Source organism: Panthera leo, chromosome C1 (genome assembly GCF_018350215.1).
Source record: "Panthera leo isolate Ple1 chromosome C1, P.leo_Ple1_pat1.1, whole genome shotgun sequence".
Classification (NCBI taxonomy): domain Eukaryota; kingdom Metazoa; phylum Chordata; class Mammalia; order Carnivora; family Felidae; genus Panthera; species Panthera leo.
In genome coordinates, this window is record NC_056686.1 from 16,486,423 (window position 1) to 16,509,087 (window position 22,665).

The window sequence follows — 22,665 nt, forward strand, 5'->3', positions numbered from 1 at the left end:
AGAGGGGCTGGCACAGCCAGCGGGCACTGTGCCTGCAGGCTCATCTGAGGGGTGGAGTGGGGTGGGGGAGGCCTCCCATGTTGCTGTTAGTTACCATAATCCAAGCAGTAAATGTCTTCTACTATTTAAGTATTTCCCCGATTCATAGCAAGTTACTTTAAAAAAAAAAAGAAAAAGAAATTCAAGGTCAAGTATTTATTTTGACCGTGGTTAATCAGTAGTTGGCTGTAAATTATTTTCTTGAGAGAGAAGCTTTTTATAAGACTGGGTTAACCCTGATGACTCTGGTAGGGAGGTTACAGATTGGTATCTTGGTACAAATCCTTGGTATTCTTTGTACCGATTATGTTGAAGGACATTATGATTTTATATTTTTGCACTTGGATGTTCTCTTAACTGTTCGGTGTATCATTTTTGTCACTAGTTTGTTACCTTGATAGCTTATAGACACATCTCTTCATTTGTTCTCTTAGGACTTCCTCTCCATTTAATTTTGGTTATGGAGGAGCAAGAGCATCCCTTAGACCAGCAACACCCAAATTTTTAGTGTTGCCTGTGGACGGACTTGCTTGAACTGTGTGTTAAGCATTTTTTTCTAACACTGGTACCTAAAATGTGCGGCAAATAACAAATGCTCAAGAAATTTTTGCTGTACGTGGTTTCATTCAACATTTTTTCCCCTCCTGATTCTTGTCCTAATCTTTTGATGGCAGTAACATTAATAATACTTGGAAAGAACACTGATTCACTGTTGGGGATCATTATAGGCTTATGTTATTTTTTCTCAGTTTTAGAGATGAGAGTAAGAGCTCTACAAATCACTTGGTGGCTGTATTTAAAACTGAGTCTGTTATAGTCCATAATAAACCTTTCAGTTACAGAAAGAAAAAGAAAAACGGCTAAAGAGCATCAGATTAAATTAAAATATAGAGTTGGTGAAGTGCTGCTTTGTACTTAGGGCCTGTACTTCTGTCTCACTTTTTTAATGTTTATTTATTTTTGAGAGCTAGAGAGTGTGAGCGGGGGAGGGGCAGAGAGAGAGGGAGACACAGAATCCGAAGCAGGCTCCGGGCTCTGAGCTGTCAGCACAGAGCCCGACACGGGGCTCGAACCCGTGAACCAGAGATCATGACCTGAGCCGAAGCCGGACGCTTAACCGACTGAGCCACCCAGGTTGCCCATCTGTCACTTATAACTTCCCTTTAGACAGGTTTATTAAGGTATGATTGACATACAGCAAGATGTATGTGTTTAAAGTGTGCAGTTTGATAAGTTTTAAAACCTGAAACCATCACCACAAGCAAGATATTGAACATATCCATCACCCTTAAGTTTACTTATGCCCTTGGTAATCCCTTCTCCCTTCTCCCCCCCTCCCCCCTTTCAACTTACCCATCCCTGGGTGATAGTGACCTGCTTTCTCTCTGTAAATGAATTTGTATTTTCTAGAGTATTATATACAAATGGAGTCATATAGTCAATATATATTCTTTTTGGTCTGGCTTCTCGCATTCAGTATAATTCTTCTGGGGTCTATCCATGTCATTGTATGTTTATTCCTTTTTTATGCCCGAGCAGGGTTCCAGTGTGGATATACAATTATTTTATTCAGCTCTCCCGTTTGCTAGTGTTGTGCTCTCAAACAACTTAATCTCTATAAACGTTAATTTCTTAATTTGTAAAACAGAAATGTTATCACCTACATTACAGGATCGTTGTCAAATTAATAAAGACTATTGATGTAAAACTCACACTAAAATGTCGGGTACATAGAAAGAGCTCAGTTGGTGGTGACTGCTGTTGTTTGTTTTTACATCAACTCTCTATTTTTAGGCCTAGTTGACTTTGAAACCCGTTTTTTACTTAATGCCTTATAATATCCTCGTTCCATGGTCGTTTTCTCTGACACATGGGATGGATCGCTGTTTCTTTAAGCTTAATTTGCAAGTCATGCTTTCAAATAGGTACCATTACCCGCCTGGAAGTACCTTCCTGAACTGCAGGCGTAGCGTCTTGTACAAAGCCATCGGTCTCTAGGACAATGTCAGTGTATATAAAAATTATCCGGTGTACTTGTAAAACTTACACCTCCAAACCTCATTTCCAGAGGGTCTGATTCTTAGGTTGTGGTAGAGTTTGGGGAATCTACGTCTTTAACAGGCTCCCCGTTTTGCTGCTTTGGTATCTGTAGACCACATTTCTCAGAAGCACTGTCAGAGAAGTTCATGGCTCACACAATTCTTCATGTATGATGCAGATGTCACAGTGTGCTGCTGCCTCTCAGTGATTTGAGGGCCCACCAAGCACACATTGTTCCCAAGTGTTACTCTTTGCTTACCCCTGATTCAGCAAATATTTACTGAGCAGCTGGTAAGTGCCAGGCATTGAGCTGGTTGCTAGGAAGAGAAAAGGAAATAAGACTGGATCCCTATCCCTATAGCAAAGAAGTCCTGCCACACGTGTAATTATTTTTTTGGAAGTCCCCAAACTATGGGAATCCCCAGAAGGCCTCAGTATTGAAAGCATCTGCAGACGGTTCACTTGAAACATCAGTCTGCATTTCAGCTACAATCGTAAAGGTTGGGAGTTTGTTTGTTATTTTTCTGTTTAAACATTTTTAGCTCCCAAGGAGCTTTGAATGCTTTTTGTTGTTGTTATTTGGTTAATCAGCATAACATTAAGAAGACAGCTTAACATTAAAAATAATCTGTGCTTGGATGTGTAATTTTGAGGCTTGTTAAGGCTTGTGAGCATTCTGTTGAGATGGACCAGCCTGTTCCTTTTCTGAAACACAGATATAGGGTGTGCAACCGGCCTGGACTGGGTTTCAGGAAGACACCATCAACTAGTGTCCTGATTATTCTCTTTCCTGAGATACATGATGAAAGGTGGCAAAGCCATTCCCCGAGCGGTGATTGCGGCAACATGAGAGGAGGCCGGGCTGCTTGGGTTGTGTGCAACCGAAGCCAAAACTGATTAAGGAGAAATCTCTTGGGTGCTGGGATGGGAAAGTGGCTTCTGCCTGTCTTTATCTCAGTGTAATATTGCTGCCCATTAGAAAAAGCAGATCCTGACCTTAACAGGCTTTCTGGCTGAGCTGAGCAAAACCTCTGTTTAAAGGCAAGCTCATATTTTTTTTCAGCTGTAATGCAGGAACTTTTAATTGTCTTTTTTCTTTATTCCTAGCCATGTCCCTGCTTTTAATTAGTTGTGTATATAGCAGAGTGAATCTATGACTAGAATAAGGAGATAACTTCTACTATTGATTTCCTTGCTGTTTGATCCACTTTTCTCCTAAAGTTCTAGAAAGACTCCCAAAGCTTAAGATCTAGTAGCATTTTTTTCTCCTTCAACTTTGTTTCAAAGGCAAACAAGTCTCCCATGTGAATGTGATGTTTTCAAACATGTCACTACTTTGGAGGTTTGTCAAGAAGTGCAGGTCTGTGTCTTGTGGACTGTGTTCACTGACATTGTAGGGTGACCCTGTTGAGAAGTTAATAGGATTCATTTTAAAGGCCTATGAGAAATGAAAATAAGTTGTTGTTTTTCCAAAGCTTCTCTCTGCAAATTATTAAGTCTAAGATATGCAGCCATAGGTAGAAGGGCTATTGGTTTTATGGCAAGGGAATTTCATGCAGTTAAACAAGTCTTTATTAAGCACCTACTGTGTACCAGTCTATATACAAATCATCGGTACCAGGAGGAATGCTACGGATGGTCAAGATATGACCCAGTGTTCAAAGTGATTCTAGTAAGTCCAGTACAATGCAGTGTAAACGGATTTGGTTATACTCAAAATCTGGGAGTTGGAACTATGAAAAGGGTTCCAGGTCAATGGAATCAGCTCAGTGTTTCCTCCAGGGAACTCTACTTCCTGGCCATGCAGCCTTGGGCAGGTTACCTCACCTCTTTGACTCATTTAGGTAGTTGTAGAAGTAATGCGCCCTAGGACTGATGTGAGGGGTTAAGGAGACGGCATATATGCACAGTGTCTGGGATGGTGTTGAGCTCGTGTGGTCTGTATCATTAGTGCCGTCATCTGGCTCGGCATTCAAGGGAGGAGTGAGTGAACAAGAATACAGCGTAGCTCAAACAGACCCAAAGGCAGTAGGCAGACAGTTGGGAAAAATAAGTAAATTCAATTAAAAGACCTTCGTACAAGGCAAAGATTAAATTTTTAAAAGGAAACTGTCCCATCTTTAAATCTACTGACCTGTAATTCGTTCATAAATCAAAGTACTCTGTGAATACATGTGTGACCATAAATTGATATGAATTTATTGAAGTACCTTTAACTCTAAGAATCCAAGGAATTCCAAGTGTATGGTTAAAGAGCAAAACTCGGTTTTGGGTTCATCTCTCAGAGTTCTGGTACACGATAGCCATAAGTGAACCTCAGTCTGCCGCAATATGTGACACCCTCTGTTCGGGCAGATACGCTATTTCAGAAAAGGGCTCACCGCACGGCGGAGCCCCAGGCAGCTTCGGAGGCTGATGGAGTAACAGTTAAAATGCTGGCTCTGGTGCCAGGTCCCCAGTAGGTTCTGGAAGAAAGAGCAAAGAGCAGGGCTGTCCAGGCAACTGACTGCTCCCTCCTGGCCCTTTCATCAGCCCACCCCTGCTCATCTTCCCAGATGGTCACACCCTAGCGTCACTGCTGAGCAATGAAGTTAACAAATGTTTTAATTTCACTGCTGAGCAGTTCTGCCGAGGAGGAGACAGCAGAGAGGATAATGAGAAGCACATCAGATGCCACCATTGATGAAAGCTTTTCTTCCCCACCGGCTCATGTGATAATGCCCGACAAATTGGATACTGGAGAGAGGTGGATTCGGGATATTCAGAGAGCTTTGGGTGAAAGAACGCCGGCTTCGGATAGAAGAGGACGGCTAAATGCTGTATCGGTTAAGATGCATCGAAGGAAGAGTGGAAGGAAAGTGAAAATGAAGAGGGAGAAACCCGTTAGTTAGTAAGGGCATTAGCACTGAGTGGGTCTGTGTTAGTTATTTGTTGCCCTGTAACAGATTAACATTTAGCAGTTTAAAAGAGCACACATTTATGACCTCGCCGTTTCTGTTGGTCAGGAATCTAGGCATACCTGGCCGAGCCCCTGGCTCGAGGTGCCTAGGAGGTCTGTGTCAGGGTGCATCAGCCAAGGCCGCAGACAGCCCCTGCCTGGGCTGGGTTGGAGTGGGGGTGGGGAGTGTCTCGTTCTAAGTACACCCACGTGACTGTTGGCAGGGTTGTGAAGACTGACTTCCAAGCCCGCTCACTGAGTGTTGGCCGGAGACATAGTTCCCGCCACGTGGGCCTCTCCGTAGGGCAGCTCACAAAACGGCAGCCTGCCTCGAGAGCCAAGACGGACAACACCCACATAGACGAGACGGAAGTCCTAGAAACTTCGCCTCAGAAGTGCCATCCCGTGACCCCTGCCATATTCGTTTCCTTAGAAGCATGTCATCAGTCTCAGCCTGAGGGCACGAATACCTGGTGCCGGGGATATTGCGATCCTTTTAGAGGCTGCCTACCTCCTACTGCCATCAGGGAAAAGGCATTCTCTGAAGAGGTTTTAGGTGGACCAACAAAGGTATAGAAGGCTGAATAAATGTGACTGAAGGGGATTAAGCATTCAACTGAGTTGGTATCTCTTTTGTCTCTTGTTATTAAAATAGAGACAAGATGAGTTACTTCAGGTTCTTGGAAGTTACTTAATTCACTTAATATGGATTCCTAAACTGGGTTTTATCTGAATTTACTTTTGTACCTGACTAAAAATCCTAGGAACCTTGTCTTTCAAGTTTAACTTGGCTTTCTACAGCCATTCTGTGATCAGAAAGCAAGCTCAAGCAAAGCCAAGAAACACAAAGCCTAACTCGTTCCTAATTCCTGTTTATTTGGGAGGAGGAGAAAAGGATAAACATCTCTCTCAACAAAAATTTTAAACCTGTAATTACTACCAGAATTGATAACTATCTAGATGAATTTAGCAAGTGTAGATTTTCATGAGATCCTTTCATGTTGTCTGTGTGTGTAGAAAACCATAACTTTTTGCTTTCTTGTGCAAAAACTCTTCTTTTATAGTATTGACACTAAAAATCATCAAAGGTAGGTTGTAGTTTTGCCAACTAGAAATACAAAGGCTATGCACGTGAAATTAACTTTCGGTTCCTTATTTTTAAAAGTAAACCCATGATTGCTAAAATAGAAATATTAACCCTTCTTTCCAGTTGGCCTTCCTCCCGCTGATTTTGTTTTATTTCACCACCAGAGTGGCTGATATTTTAGTACTCCAGGGTTAGAAGAGTCCAGATGGTGGCACTTGGTGCCAAGACCTCTGGAGGATAAGGCGTTTCTGGTGGAAATTGTGCGGCTCTAGACTTAAACGGAAAGCTTCGGATTAGAGAGCTAGCTTTCAGGGGGATCTGCCTAGAGGTGATATAAAAAGTATATGTGTGAGAGCTTTTCCAAAGGGAGAGCATAATGGAAGAAAAAGGACAGAGTTGAGACCAGTTTTTGGTACTGCTGATAGGTAGAAGTTTGGAAGGAAAGCCAGTGAGGAAGGCTGAGAAGGAGGGGTCGGAAAGGCCGGTGCTTATCCACACCAAATGCTTCAGTGTTACAAAGTCAGAGGAGCCCGGGGCCCCTGGGTGGCATCCTACTCTTGATTTTGGTTCGGATCACCATCCCAGAGCCATTGGATCAAGCCCCGTGTCGGGCTCTGTGCTGAGCGTGGAGCCTGCTTAAGATTAATTTTCTCCCCGCACCCCTCTCTGCTCCCCCTTCCTCTCTCCCCGTCTCCCCCACTCAATGTCGTCTCATGCAAGGGACACAGAAATGCCATATACCACAGAAAGGCCAAACAGGCAGGGATCAAATTGGTTAGGGCCTCACTCTCCAAATCCGAAGAGCGTGGGGTTCTTGTGGCCGGCTGATCTCTCTTGTTGGTTACTTGTGTTCACAGACTATAATGGGGTGTCTTGAGGGTGAAGAAGGACGTTCAGCATTCCAGAGAATCCTGGATAAAGTAAGAGATGAGAGCCTGGATGTTCAGACTGTCGTGTCTCTGTTGAGGCTATACCAAGATTCCAATCCTGCAGTAAAGGCAGCGTTGTTACACAGAAAGCCAGAAGACGTACAAGCAGCGCAGCCAAAAGGTAGGAGAAAACCCTGTCCACCCAAGTGGCTTGAGTTTTATTCTGGGAAGATGCCGTCAAGTTTGCTCCAGTGGCTTAGTTGCCATGAAGTGATTTTCCACATCAATTCTGCCCGTAATTCCAGAAGCTGCCTGTTAAATATATACAACCTAAACTTGAGCCTCCATTTCTATCCCCTAGTTAACTAGTCCGACACCTTGAAGTTGGAGCAGACGGTCCGTGTTCTCCTGCCCTTCAAAAAGCCACACGTCCCAGTCAGTGTTCTGACCGCCCAGGTCACGTGAACTGGTTTGCCAGCAGCACTTGCAGCTGAAGTTTCTCTCGCTTGGGTTGGGTACGAAGCAGTGGCCTTGCCAACCAGAAGTTAACCTCTGGCTGGCTCTGCAGCTTTGTGTTTCGACAGATAAATGAAACATTTTTCCTTTCATAGAGTTTAAACAGAATAATAAAGTATTTTCCTCTCCAGAAAGAGATTCTGCATTCGGGCGCTCAAAATAGGCTGAGAATCACTTTCCTATTCCGTTAGATCTCTCTTGACAAACCATGCCGTCGTTTTCTTCAAATTGACTAGCTTGTCTGGTGTGTGTCTCTTTGTCCCCCAGGGAGCACAGAGGAGGGGAAGACCTTGTCTGCTCTGTTACTGGAACACAAAGAGGACCTGATCCAGTGTGTCACACAGCTGAGACCCATCCTGGAGTTCCTGGAAACAGCCAAGGAGGAACTCCTAACTGGCGCTGAGAGAAGGGTAACCGTGTCAAGCATTTCTTCCTCCCTCCTGAATCTGCGTAGCACAGTTTTTAACCTCTCTGTGGCACGTAGCATTTTCTCCCTTGCAGTGTTTCTATGCCCGCTGCATAGAAAGCACCCTGAGGTTCACGTTCTTGATCCGCGTCTCTTTGTACCCCCTGCAGCAGCTTGCTGAGGGCCTCGCACGTCATGGCGTACAATTAAACGCTTAGATGTGTGGGTGGGTGCACAGTCCTGCTCCGACTCGGTGAGTTTTTAATATAAAAGTTGCCTCAAAGGTTAAAACGTCCAGGCACATTTGTAATTATTATGACACTTTCCTTCTTTATAGAAAGGGTACACTGTTCATCGGTAGGAAAAAGTGGGGAAACCAGCAAAAACAAAAGAATTCAAATCTGTCACCGTCTCGCCACTCCACGGTGACCACTGCTGACATTTTGGAGCACGTGCCCCTCCGTATTCTCGTTTGAATCACCCAGAGACAGGCTTAGTAGCCAGGATAACCTGGTGTTTCTACTTACTGTACTGCGACTACACTTCGTCCCCGTAAGCTGGATTTTGGTAGCTGCGTTGTATTCTGTTTAACGGACACACCATAATCCATTAGTTGTTTGTGGCGGCAGGTCTGTTTCCAATTTTTTTTGCCATAATAAATGAGGTGGCAGAGAACATCCTTGCATACACATCTTTGCATACCTCTCAAATTCTTTCCTTCGAGTAATTTCTAAGAAGTAAGATTTTGGAACAGAGAGTGTCAAAACGTTCAGGTGTTTGCTCTCTTTTGCCAAATTGCCCTTCAGAAAGGTTGTGCCAATTTACTCTCCCACCAGCCAGCTACTCAAATCCTCATAAAACTGCTAGCATGACTTCTCAAGTCAACTAGATAACTGTATTTGTTGGTGTTATTGATTTCAACTTTGTGCTAAAAATAGTTTCATATCTGGAAGGAAGGAACAGGGACAGAGCACTTCTGTGGCGTCAGTTCTTAAAACTAGGGGAAGTGGCTTATATGTTGGGGAGAGAAAATGTTTAGACAGTAGTGGTAGGATGGCTGAGCACTGGATTAGTGGTGAAGACTGGCTCCTACCTAGATTCTCTGTTTTCAGTGATCTGAAACTGGAGTTTTTTCATACCAAATGGGAGCAATCTGTAATCTCAAAATTATGTTCTATAAATTCTGTTTCCAAAATTATAACTCCTTTGCATTTCTTAGAGAAAGACAATATACAAAATAAGGTTAAACCTCTGGTTTCTCCTGAGACTTAAAATTAAATGTAATTTCAGGCACTCAGTTTAAGTAAGTTGCCGATAGCTCGAGAAGTACCTGATTCCCTGGTTAGGGATTTCATTCGATTACTCATTCAAACCTTTTCGTTATTAGCTGGATTGAATGTGTCCTTTGAACTGTTTCATTATCTCGGTGAAATAGCATTTATAGGAAGAGCCCAAACGGAGCCGCATTCCCTGCACCAAGACAGACCACGCTATCATTTTCTTCTGTCACTTTCAGTTTACTTGACAGAAAGGACTGAAGGAGAAGAACTTAAATTAGTTCTAAATCGCAAAAACACTTCTTAGAATCGGGGTTCTACCAGAGCTTCATTAAGCTACTTCTTCTCATGAAAATTGAAGCAAAATAATAAAGCAGGAGTGTAGAGGTGAATGTTGATTCGAATCGCCACCGTGTTTTGACATGGTGTGGGGCGTTCACTCAGCCCTTTTGGAACTTTTCCCTGTTACGGGATGATGCTAATCAAGGCACCGTGGCCCTTATCTACCCATACCCTGGGTTCTGTAAGAAATGGTGAATAGAAATGTCTTTACTTCAGGATTGGAAACAGTCACAAGGAGGGTAACCTTACAGTTGTCTTTAACTTACTGCTTACTGTGTGCTGAGGACCTTTGAAACATTCCTCAGCTCTGCCCTCGCGGCAATTCCATGCCGTCATGGACGTTACTCTAATTTTAGAGATGACGAAACAGGAGCCACCTGGGTGGCTCAGTCGGTTGAGCACCGGATTTCGGCTCAGGTCACGATCTCACAGTTCGTGAGTTCTAGACCCGCACTGGGCTCGCTGCTGTCACACAGAGCCTGCTTCGGATCCTCTATTTCCCTCTCCCCGCCCCTCCCCCACTTGCGCTTTCTCAAAGATAAATAAACATTTAAAAAGATAATAAAATAAAGGTGAAGAAACAGACACTTGAGAAGGTTAGGCAGCTCACCCCAAGACACAGCTGCTGGGTGCCAGTCCTGGAACTCAGGAAGTCTAAGCAAAGCACAGTTCTCTTAACCGCTGGGCATAGTGCTTCCTAATCATACCAATAGCCACTATCGTTTAAAGATCACATGTGTCCTAGAAGTTATGTCGGGCTCTACAAATAGCGACTTCACTTTATAGACTCCTAATAACCGCTGTGCAAGGGCTGTTGTTATTCTCTTCTTCCACAGGTAGGAAGATAAGGTTCAAAGAATTAAATAACTCACCCAGGGTCACACAGGCAATACATTTTACGACTGGGGTTCCTACTAGGCCTGTCTGGCTTTAAAGCCTGTACCCACTCTTGACAGTTTCTGGCCGCCTCATTATGTATCAGAGAATTACTTAGGAACTAAGACGTAGCAGTGAAATCAGTATGGGTTTTAGATAGAGACACTTTCACTTTAAATTATGATTCATTTAGTAGAAATCTAGTACATATTAGACATTAAACAAAGAGAATGACTGTGTTCTCTACTGACGAGGAACATGACCGCTTAATTTATAACGTATGCACTCCTTTCGTATGTATATAGGTGTTCCTTTCGTATACGTAAAACCAATTTGGTTTTATAACTACATTTACTTTTAAATGGGAGTTAATTTGACAATGGCATCCTCTGGCATGCAACTGTGACTGACCTGCTTCACTGTTTCTCCTGAAAGCTAGCATTTTCCCATAGGAAAGCTCAAAATTTGGTTACTGGGAATCTGTAGATTGTATGTGTTGAAATAATCTCCCACATTATCTATCAGTTCCAGAAGAGCCTAGTTCCACATAGTGAGTCGTAGTCCATTAGGACTATTTTAATAGGAAAATAGCTGTAAAATAACAGTCATTTGTTTTACTTTTCAACCTTTTGCTGGAACCCTGTGTCCTTTTGACTCAGTAAATCCTCTAGCACACCGAGGAAGAAAAGGGGGCAGAGGTGGGGGCTGACGACTGGAGCTGATGTATGTGCAGAGCTGACAGGAGAGATCGAGAATGCAGAATCCACGAGAAAAACCATCCAGAAGTGCACTTTAAATCCATCATTTCGGAGGCCACAGACTAACGTGTAACTTACCTGGGCATTCAAATTGCTATGCAAATAAAGTAAAAGGAAGTAAAATAATAGGATTGCTCTGAAATTGCAGCCTCTTACCGTGGTCATGTACTGTACTGAACAGAGGCTGAAAACCACTGTAACTGTACTCATTAATTTCCAGTCTGTTTCTCAGTGTCTGTGTCTGTGTCTGAACAAATCAGATCTGAAGAACAACGTGAGAGGTCAGCTACCTGCTCTGCCACATAGGCCTCGTGCAGGAATCTTCTCACAGAATGCAAACCACTGGGGACAAAGAATGTACACAGACCTGCATTTGAGAAGGAAGGATTCTCACAGAGCTGTTTGTTTGGAGAATGCTCGGGATTTGTACTGACACAACACAAAGAAGAGACCATGGGAACAGTGGCACTAGAGACGGCAGAGGAGGACCGGGGACGGGCGCCTCGTCCTTCCGTTTTGCTGGGCTCGCCAGCGGTGTGTTAGATGCACCGCGAATCGCTAGTAACCAGTGTCTGCCTCATTGCTTGCCGCTGCAGGAGATCCTGAATTGCTGCGAGGGCGGGACCCCCAAGGAGACCGTAGAAAAGCTGCTGCACAGAATGTCTGAAGACAAGACTCTGACTGCAGAGAGTTTGGTAAAACTCCTTCAGGCTGTGAAACCGACGTCCCCAAACTTGGGCCTTCTGCTGGAGAATTTGCAGAAATTAGCCACTTCGCCAGGCACCACAGGTATTAGTTAATTGTCGGCTCTCTGGACTGGAACCTCTCCCAGAAAATTAGAGCTTAAACACCCTTTTGGCTCCATGCTGGGGAGATGAGATAATGGTAGGAGATGCCCTCGTGAAACAGAGGCTAGCTGTCAGAGATCAGTGATCCTCCATAGTTCTGGAGTGAAGATCTGGAATCTGAGAATTGCTCTTCTCCATCACGTTTCCCGATGTTCCTGTGGTTCGGGGTTTGTTAAGGTGTGGTTTTTCCAGGGTTGCCTCACATGGCACCCGTGAATGCCTAAGGAGCAGACGGGCTCACAGAGCGCATGGTTTTGACAAGCTGTGTTCGTAAATACAAGCAGCAAAGACTCAGATCTTGATTTTCCCACTCCCGTTTGAGTGCTGTTTGGCTCTGGCAGTCCCCCGGATTAACCTTAAGCCCCTCGTGTACCTTCTGTCTGGGGGAAGTGAGTCCGTGTCCCAGCCCTTAGGATAATGGGCCAAGTCTAGCCAGCTCTCCCCTGTCCCAGAGCACTTGAAACTGACAGGGCTTTCAGAGAAAGGGTAGTTGGAAAATGAGAGAACTTTTTTCTAGCTTCTAGAAATAATGAATACTTATAGACTTGAACAATTTAAAAAATAAAGAAGGAAACAACCTCGGACCGTACCACTTGATTATTTTAGTGTTAAGACATTGACCTATTTTGTCACATTATTTTTACAATGTTGAGATATTCTATCATATTTTATAATTTTATCATTTCCTCCAGTATACCCTAAGCATTCTCCCCCACATTTCGGAAAACTCCCTGTAACCCTATTTTTTGAAGGCTATGTAGTTTTCCATCATAAGGGTGTATATATCGTGTATTACTCATGCCCTGTTAGGGGTACGTGTCGCGTAATGGTTAGGGCTATCAAGACTACCTGGGTTCGTGGGGCACCTGGGTGGCTCCGTTGATTAAGCTTCTGACTCTTGATTTTGGCTCAGGTCATGATTACACGGTTCGTGGGATCGAGCCCCACGTTGGGCTCTGCGCTGGCAGCACAGAGCCGGCTCGGGATTCTCTGTCTGCCTCTCCCCTGCCCATGCTCACTTTCTCTCAAAATGAATTTAAAAAATAAATAAATAAACTTTAAAAAAAAAAAAAAAGACTACCTGAGTTTGTTATCCTGACTTACTTTGTAGCTGTGTGACCCTGAGCCAACGATTTAACTTCTCTGAACCTCATTTTCTCCTCCCTCAGATGGGGGTAAGAATGGTACCCATTACATTAATTTTTTTTTTTTTAATTTTTTTTTTAACGTTTTATTTATTTTTGAGACAGGGAGAGACAGAGCATGAACGGGGGAGGGTCAGAGAGAGGGAGACACAGAATCTGAAACAGGCTCCGGGCTCTGAGCTGTCAGCACAGAGCCCGACGCGGGGCTCGAACTCACGGACCGCAAGATCGTGACCTGAGCCAAAGTCGGACGCTTAACCAACTGAGCCACCCAGGCGCCCCTCATTACATTAATTTTTGTGGCCACTGTGAGATAATATATGTACAATATTTAGCACGTTTATTAGCACATCATAGACACTCAGTAAATGAGTGATTTTTATGATATTAGCACATCATAGACACTCAGTAAATATTAAGTGTTCTGTTCATCATCATCACAAGTTATATAGTGGCAGATACTTTTGTACACAGACTTTTTCCCTTCAGAGCATTTCTTTTTTTAATTTTTATTTTTTCTTGTTATTTAGAGAAAGAAAGTGCATACGTGCATGAATGGGGGGAAGGGCGGAGGGAGAGGGAGAGAGAGAATCTTAAGCAGGCTCCACATTTCAGCACAGAGCCTGATGCGGGGCTCGATCCCGTGACCCTAGGATCATGACCTGAGCTGAAATCGAGAGTCAACCCACTAAGCTTAACTCACTGAGCCACCCAGGTGCCTCCCCACCTCCCTTTTTTAAAGTGTTTTGAAATTTTTTTTTTTTTTTAAGATTTTATTTTTAAGTAATCTCTGCACCCAACCTCTAGCTTGAACTCACAGTCCCAAGATCTAGAGTCTGGTGTTCTACCGACTGAGCCAGCCAGGCACCCCCTTCTTAAGGCATGATTCCCAGAAGTGGAGTTACTGGGCCAAAGAGGAGAATATTTGTAAAGCTAAAGGAAATGCCTGATGGTTTTTAGTTTTCTTTTAAATTAAATATAACCGTTTAAGAGAGAGTTTCAGATTGGCTCAAAGGGCATATACACAAAACTTAAGTATAGCTTCACTACCAGAGTCTTGAGTCATGCCTGCTAGTGTTTTGGATTGCCGCACGGATCCTCAACCTCAGGCTCGAGGAGTAACACCCCTTAAATCTGTACCTCTGGATCTCTCTTACAAGTGTGCCTTCTAATTACCTCCCTGTTGAGCAATCGCTAGCTTCTGCCACTGAGCGCTGACTTTTAAAGCATTAGTGGTTTTGCGACCCTGAAGCACCAAGTGCTTAAGGGTAGACCAAAGGAGATCTGAACACGTGTGTATGAGGCCCCAAGCTGGGAGCCAAATTTGCCTTCTAGAGGAGACAGAGCGCTGGCATTTCAGCTCTCTTCCTCTGTCAGCTCCCCTAACCTTGTGTAGGAGAAACCTGTAGGGGTGTTTCGTTGTCACAAACATTATTGTTTTGCTAATATCCCTGCAGTCCAAGCAAGCCCTGATGATTATGGGACTGAGCTGTTGAGACGATATCACGAAAACCTTTTGGAAATTTTCACAGACAACCAGACATTACTAAAAATGATCCCACACATGAAGGGTTTAGCCCCTGGAGAGAGAGAGGTAAGAGAAAAAGAAGGGGGGAGGGAGGGAGGGTGGGTAAAATGAGAGAAGGAAAAAAGATGAACATATATGCATACTTTAAAAATATATTTATATTACATAAATATACACACAGCCATATTGAGAAATGCTAAGGAGTCAGTAGAGGAGAAAGAAAACGAGATGATTTAATTTCTAGGGCACAGCAATAAGTTGGAAGTTGTAACTTCTGCAGTAATAAGAAAGGCATTCAGAAGGAAGTGTGAAGAACTTGGTCTTGTATAAAAGTCTCTCAGGTTGGGAGGTGAAGGATGTTGAAAAACCCCTCCCCAGAAATACGTCCACTGTAACCCAGGACCCCGACTTGCAGCTTTGCCACTTGTCTGGTGGCTAGAAAGTCCCTCACTGTATTTTTGTGCCACATTTTGAAGGTCATGGAGAAGCTTGTGAAACAGGACTCTGGCTCGGGTGGTTTCAGTTCTCTGATGTCAGCAGTTCTAGAAAAGCAGACTGTCTCTGCAACAGCCATTTGGCAACTGCTGCTGGTGGCTCAGGAGACAAAGACCTGCCCGTTGAACCTGCTCATGGAGGAAATACGAAGGGAGCCTGGTGCCGATGCTTTCTTCCGGGCAGGTAGGCTACCTGATCTCTGTCCTAGCTTTGCCCCTGGTAGAGATGATCGTCAGCCTTGCCAGAAACTAGAAAGAGCTCTCTATGGTCATCCTCCACATCCCCACCATTGGAAGTAAGGACTGGAAATTTTGTTCAAGGACATGGGGGTTTGTGAACCTTTGAAAATATGCAGAAATCTAAGCCGATATTAATTATACTGTAATTGCAGTGATGTTTGCCATTTTCCCCACTCCCAGCCCCAGGAAGAAGATCAGTGAAGTGTATTCTCACTATGAAGAGTGGAGCTGAGAAGGAGTGAAGGAAAAATGGTGTTCATAGTTCCAGTCATGAGTTTTTAATCCTCCTTTCTTTCAGCGACCAACCCAGAAAGTGCGGCCTTAGAAGCCATGTTAAGGCATCGCAGACTGATTCTAGAGGCCATCCAACAAGGGACTGGACTCAAGTGCTTTACCGCAGAGGAGGAGCAGCTGGCAGAGGCTGTGAAGGAGGTGCGAGGGGGCGGAGGGGGGGGAGGGGGGAGGAATGACAAACATTTTTCCAGAGAATTCTACCAGGCCTGGGATGCTCTTGTTCCTAAGAGAGACACCAAATTCCGCAGAGTGCCTGTTGCCTGCTGAGCCAACCCTTCGTGGCACCTCTTTGTTTTTTTTATTGTCCCAACTCTGTGTGGCAGGTGATGTCATCCACATTTTATAGGTAAGGGAACTCAGGCTCCAAAGGGTTCCGTGGCATGTCTGGGATGCTCTGGCTGGTCAGAGTCGAAGCCAGGATTTGAACCCAGGCTCATGTGACTCAAACCTAGCTGTATTTCATTTGTCTAAACTTAGGTAAACTCAAAGGGAACCATGAGACTATGCCTCAACACGTTCTAAGACGCAACTGCTTTCAAAGGGAGGAAAGTAAAATTGGTCTTATTACATACTCTGTTCTGGCGTCTAGGAAGAGCCAAGATAAACATAGATAGAACAAAGCTTTTGCCCATATGGGGTAGCAAATAGCGCCAGCTCATTTTCTGTAAGGCTTCTCGGTGTGGCCCGCATCCCAGAAAAACCAGGTGGGGACTAGGGGGGGGATTCATGGCTGTCCAGCCCAGGATCGTGTGCTTCTCCAGGGGGGAAGAATTCTAAAGGGACTGAAATTCAACTACAGGTTCACCTGTAGTGCTTTTTAATCCAAGTAGGCGTGGATGGTGTGCAGAAGGGCTGGTTTCTAGCTCTGTCCGCACAGGTGACAGCCCCACCTTGGCCTGACTCTCAGATGTGACGAAGGTGGTGCGTGTTTCTTTGGGGCTTCCGAGGAAAGATGTACCACTAGGCTCTCTCCAACTCGCCTCGTGCTTCAGGAATGGGGCTCCTGCAGTTGATGAGTTTGAGACTCGCTAATGAGTCTCAGGCCTGCCTCCAGGGACATCAGGTTTATTTAGATAGGCTTGAAAAGAGCAGAAATAAAATGTCTTCCCGAACGAAAATTCCATTTGGCCATCTGTGGATGGTTTTAGCTTTATTTTCTCAGTGTACTGACTCTTTCTGCTGATAGCTGTAACATTCTGAAAGAGGATGGCTTTGAAATCATATTCTTGGCCTCTTTAAAGCCCCTATTTGAACCTTCTTTAAAAAGCTGAGTTTTTTCATGAAAGAAAATGTTTAAAAGGGTACATCTAAGTGTCTAAAAATGTGAGGCCACTGATCATGCAGAATCACTTCCAGACGTTGAGACAATTATGTATTATGAAAAATGATCTTTATCTTCAAGACAGAACCACCAGCTACCAAATCCTACAGCTTTCCAAGCTTTTAATATTAAGATCTAGAAAAGTTCTTTTGGAGACTCCTGGTTTCTGAGAAGATATTTCTCATAGAAAATGCTTAATGCTTCCTTGCTTGTGCCTTCTTTGTATTTGCACATTTGTCTTGACATCTGTCTCTTTTTTTTTTTTTTTTTTTTTAATTTTGCCCATTTCCCTGTTCTTGGGGAAAAGAGGGTTCTCCACATTTATCACAAGAAATGTAAACTTGTTACAGAGAGAGCAGTGCCTTCCTGAAATCAGCTTTTTTCCCTTAAGTTGAAAACCATGGAGAAAACTGCTGATACTAACCACAAACCTTTGTCTCCTGGTATTCATTTAGATTCTGAGCATTTCCCCTGAGACAGCCAGCCCTGAAGCTTCCCTGAAAGCAGTGCTGAGCAGAGCCACGGAAAAATCTGTCGCGGCCGTTGAAATATGTTCCCTCCTGTGCAGTGTCCACAGATCTTTCCCAGGCCTGCAGCCTGTCATGCATGAGTTGGCATACACTGGTAAGGAACAGAGTGGGGTGGGGGTCCTGTCAGGCCCGCGGGTGGTTCCCCTGTTAGAGAGAAGAGGCGGTAGTTTGCACAAGAGTTCATCCATTGCTGCCTTACTCCTTCTGTATGCTCTCGGTACCTGGAGGAGTCCTAGGCTACGTGTGAAGTGATGCTCTTCACGTGTATCGGCGAGTCAGGGTGACAAGGGTATCACTTTAGAGTCTGAGGAGGGTCTCAAGTAGTCTCCAGTGTATCCTAAGAAGAAAAGTTGGGAAGCAAAGTAGAAACGCAGGAGAATTTCCAGAGCCGTGTGATTTCTCTTACATGCAGGCTTCCTTACTCAGGAAGGTGGAGAGAAGGAAAGGTGGAAAGTGAGCAGTAAATTTCCCCGCGCAGCCAACGACAGAACAGATGAGAAGGTAGCCGAGCCAGCGGAGGAAGGCTGCCGGTCTGGGAAGCAGAGCAGCCAAGGAGAGACCGGCTCCTTGCCAGAGCCACAAGCGAAAAACACGTCTGCCTCCCCCGACCCTGCCAAGAAGAGCTTCGTCTGTAAGGCCTGTGACAAAAGCTTCCATTTCTACTGCCGTCTGAAGGTGCACATGAAGCGCTGCCGGGTGGCCAAGAGCAAACAGGTGCAGTGTAAGGAGTGCAGCGAGACCAAGGAGTCTAAGAAGGAGCTGGAAAAACATCAGCTGGAGGCCCACGGTGGAGGAGGAGAGCCCGATGCCCCGAAGAAGAAGAAGAAGAGGCTTCCAGTGACATGTGACCTTTGTGGGAGAGAATTTGCCCACGCCTCAGGTACTTTGAGGCGGGCGAGGTAACTTAAGAGGGTGGTAACTCTGGACATCGCAGTGTGGATTCCAGGCCTTGTGTCTCGTGTGCAGTGAGGGCCGTGGACTGGCCTGGGGAACGGAGCGGGTTCCTACAGACGCAGGGTCATGTGTTGAGAAGAGCGTGAGCTTTGGCGTCAGCTCTCTTAACTTCCCCACCTGTTAGGTAGGCGCCCTGATAGCACCCGTTTTTTTGAATTGTTGTCAAGATTTAAGATAATACAGTTACACACCTGACGTGCAGTGCCTACGACAGAGTTAGGACTTCGTGAACCGTGGCCATTATTATTCAGAATAACAGCCAGCTATTTAACACTCGACTCTTAGGTTTCCATGCTGTTACTTGTTTCTCGATAATAAGTAAGTCACAGAAACCATGGGGTGTATAGCCAAAATTATTTACCCTTGTCCCAGATGTCAGGGAAACCTAATGAAACGTAAAGTGAGTTCTTGTTCCTCTGTGGCAGGCCCTATTTAAGAGAAAGAGGGGATGGGAAAGATAAACCCAGAACACTTTGTGCCTGAACCAAACAGGTGGGACCGAGGTGACCTCTGGAGTGCTGGGCGGCGGGTGGGTGAGCAGCATGGCTGTGTGAGGTCGGAGGGAGCGTGGCCTGCTGTCCTGTGGTTCGTGCTGGGCTTCCTCTCGGGGCCTGGTCTCAGACAGCACTCTCGTGTCCTCCTGCTGGCTTCGTCACGCTGCTTACTGGTTCCCTCTGGTCCCTAGGCATGCAGTACCACAAACTGACAGAGCACTTTGATGAGAAGCCTTTCTCCTGTGAAGAGTGTGGGGCAAAGTTTGCGGCCAATTCTACCCTGAAGAACCACCTTCGCCTTCACACTGGGGACCGCCCGTTCATGTGCAAGCACTGCCTCATGACCTTTACCCAGGCCTCTGCCCTGGCCTACCACACCAAGAAGAAGCACTCGGAAGGCAAGGCGTGGAGAATTTCTTCATTTTCCCCGCCGACTTTAACTGTATGAATTGCCTAAAAACCCGTGGATCTGGGCATGATAAAGATCTCAGGTAGCTTACAAACAGCGACCGTGCAGCCTGTGGGCACACGGATGACCAGGAGTACATAGGTGCACAGGTGTGCAAGACGCTCCGGTGAGAGTGTGTGAAGAGAGGCTGGCTCACCTGGGCTGGTGACTCCATAGTTGGAATCTACATGAAGCCAGGGGTTCCTTGGGCTTCGAGGTGGAATTCAGGCGTGAGAAGAACCTTGGTTTGGCACCTGCTGTGGCGCTCGCAGCGGCAGGGGCTGAGTGATGAAGCTGGACGTCCTGTGCTCACAGAGCTGACGGTCTAGGGTGTGTCTGGGAAAGAGACAGGGGCCGTTGGAACAGGGAGTAACACCGGGGAGATGGAGGAATGAGGGAGGGGTTTCTAGTCCAGTCGGAGGGGAGGCGTGTTGTCAGAGAAGGCTCCTCGGGAGATCCTCTGCATCGTTCGGCACATTTCTGTGGAAGTGACGGTCCCACCGTCCTCTCACCCGGACTGCGGGAATAGCCACCCAACTGGCGTCCTGGCTCTCCCCTTCTCCCTGCACTGTGTTCTCGGTCCACAGCCCCAGGGATCCTTTCAAAACTAAACCATATCCTCTCCCTTCTCTGCTGCGAAGGCTGTCTGCCTTGCTTGGTGGAAAATCTGAAGGCCTTACGATAGCCTGCCAGGCTCCGTGTGACCAGCTCCCCTGGGCCCTCTCCCCTGCCCACACCCTGTTCTCTCCGCTATACCTGCCGTGGGCCCTGCATTCTTGTCCTTCCCGCTGCTCGGAATGCTTTTCATCCCTCCCCACCTCCTTCGGCTCTTTATTCACACTTCTTCCCGTGAGTCCTTTCCTGACCGCCTCGTGTGAAATCGCAGCCCCAGCACCCCCCCCCCCCCCCCCCCCCCCCGCTGTTCCCCTGCGTGGCTCATCTCCACAGTACTTGTCACCGGCCATCTTCTCTGCTTCATTAGTTTACTGTGTTTCTAGTGAGTCTCCTCCTGTCAGAATGCCAGCTCCCTGAGGGTAGGGCTGTTAGTCTTTCCCCCCACCACTGCGTATTATTGGAACTTAGAATAGTACTTAGCAAGAGTGGATAGACACTCAGTAAACATTTACTGACTGAATGACTTTCCTGAGCACGACTCCAGGTAGCAGGGGCAGAGTCACTATACACAGCCTGCTCTCGTGGAGTTTACATTCCACTGGGTAAGAGAGACCGTGAACAAAGGTGTAATACAGTCAGATGGTAGTACTTGCCCTGACGAGAAGTAAAGCAGGGTGAGCGGCAGGAGGGCGGCAGGGCTGGGGTGGGGCGCCCTCTGTGTCGTCAGAGAAGGCCTCGATGAAATGAGGTTTGTGTGGAAACCCGAGTGAAGTGAGAGCCGGAACCGGTGGCGGATCTAGAAAAGCCTCACAGGCGCAGAACCCCCTCTCCAAGTGGGGAGGAGCCTTGCCTGTTTGAGACACCACAGGAAACTAGAAGGGGCCAAAGCAGCTTAAACGAGACAAGAGGGTGAGAGGTAAGGCTGGAGACGTTGCCAGAGGCCAGGTCTCGTAAGGGTCTTGTTTTGTTTTTTCTAAGTTGTTGTTTTTAAGTTTATTTGTTTATTCTGAGAGAGAGAGAGAGAGAGAGCACGCGTGTGCACACACACGAGTAGGGGAGGGGCAAGAGAGAGGGAAAATGAAGACCCCCCCCCCCGGGCAGGCTCTGCACTGTCGACATAGAGCCTGATGTGGGGCTCGAACTCACGAACCGCAAGATCACGACCTGCGCTAAAACCAAGGGTCGGACGCTTAACCAACTGAGCCACCCAGGTTCCTGTAAGGGTCTTGTAAGTCAGGGTTGGGATCGGTTGTTATGCAGAAAGTGCTAGTTTCTATTGCTGCTGTAACAAATTACCACACACAGTGGCTTAAAACAATGCAAACGTAGTATCTTGCCATTTTAGAGGTAAGGGGGCCAAAAGAAGTTTTAACGAGCGTAGAGTCAAAATTTGGCAGGTGTGTTCCTTCTGGAGGCTCGGGGCAGAACTCGTTCCTTGTTTTCCCAGCTTCTAGAGGTTGTCTGCCTTCCCCGGCTCGTGGCCGTGGCGCTGCAACCTCTGTGTCCCTCATCCCGCCTCCTCCTCTGACCCTCCTTGCTCCCTCTTCCAAGGACCCTGGTGATTATGTTGGGCCTGCTGGTATAATCCAGGATAATCCTGTCATCTGAAGATCCTTAACTTAATCATATCTGCAAAGCCCCCTTTGTCACGTGAGGGGACACATCCCCAAGTTTCAGGGGCTAGGACGCGGACGTCCTTGAGGGCCATGATTCTACAGCAGGAAGCCATAGGACAGTTGTGAGCAGAAGATCCCTAGGATGTGACTTAGGGGTTTTTGGAGTTAATTCTGGCGACTCCAGCCTGTCAGCTGTGATAGGGCAAGAGTGTGCCCGGGGAGGCGAGGTGGGCCAGTCATCTGGTGTGGAGGTGATGAGGCGCTCAGCTGGAGCTGTGCTAGGAGCGGTTGTAAAACGTTCATGTTTGAGAATGCGTTGTTGGCACAGAAGTACAGGACCCACGCTGGGCTGGGTGCCGATGTGAGGGGGGAGTTTAGGGCGGCCTGGAGTTTCTGGCTTGAGCAACTGAGTACTAGATGGTGCTGCCGTTCACTGTGGTGAGGAACCTGGAGTGCGTGGGGGTGGGGGGTGCTGGGGTTGCTGGGGTTGCTGGGGACAGGGAATTGGGAGCTGTGTCTGCAGTATCGGTTAGACCTCCAGGCGGAGAAGGAGGGTGATGGGCGGTGGGATGTGCAGGTCTGCAGTTCTGGGGAAAGCTGGGAGCCGGAGACAAAAATGTGGCCGTCGTCAGGGTACAGATGGCATCTGAGCGCCGGGATAAGGTTCTCTACGAAGTGTGAATAAGGAAGGCCAAGGGCTGAGTCCTGGGCTTCTTAATAATTCCACTCTTGATTGAAGAAACCCTTTTTTCCCTAACAAATCTTATTTCAAAGCCCCACATGTGAACGATGAACATGGCATTGATTGCTCTCGCTGAAGCAGGCCCTAGGGTTTGAGGGACCTGGACCCTTGCCTCACTGATTTCTCCACTTCTCTGTTGGCCCATAATGGACATTGGAGGCACAGCTGGTCGAGTGGCTTACAGATGCCGGCGTCCGAGCCTTGCTCTGTACCTGTATTTTCTAACAGTCTTTGGCAGTCTGGTCATT

General features: G+C 46.3%; 1 protein-coding gene across 6 annotated transcripts in view; it reads left to right on the top strand.

The window, feature by feature from the left end:
• The window catches only part of ZBTB40 (zinc finger and BTB domain containing 40), an 80,997-nt gene that overhangs the window by 44,414 nt on the left and 13,918 nt on the right, over positions 1-22,665 (top strand). For all 6 annotated transcript variants that reach the window (XM_042948819.1, XM_042948816.1, XM_042948817.1 and 3 more), the window contains exons 4-12: positions 6,962-7,154; positions 7,757-7,899; positions 11,745-11,937; positions 14,599-14,735; positions 15,146-15,347; positions 15,702-15,835; positions 17,474-17,642; positions 17,961-18,428; positions 19,188-19,394. In XM_042948819.1, the coding sequence (XP_042804753.1) occupies positions 6,962-7,154; positions 7,757-7,899; positions 11,745-11,937; positions 14,599-14,735; positions 15,146-15,347; positions 15,702-15,835; positions 17,474-17,642; positions 17,961-18,428; positions 19,188-19,394 (1,846 nt within the window). The remainder of the gene's footprint in view (positions 1-6,961; positions 7,155-7,756; positions 7,900-11,744; positions 11,938-14,598; positions 14,736-15,145; positions 15,348-15,701; positions 15,836-17,473; positions 17,643-17,960; positions 18,429-19,187; positions 19,395-22,665) is intronic.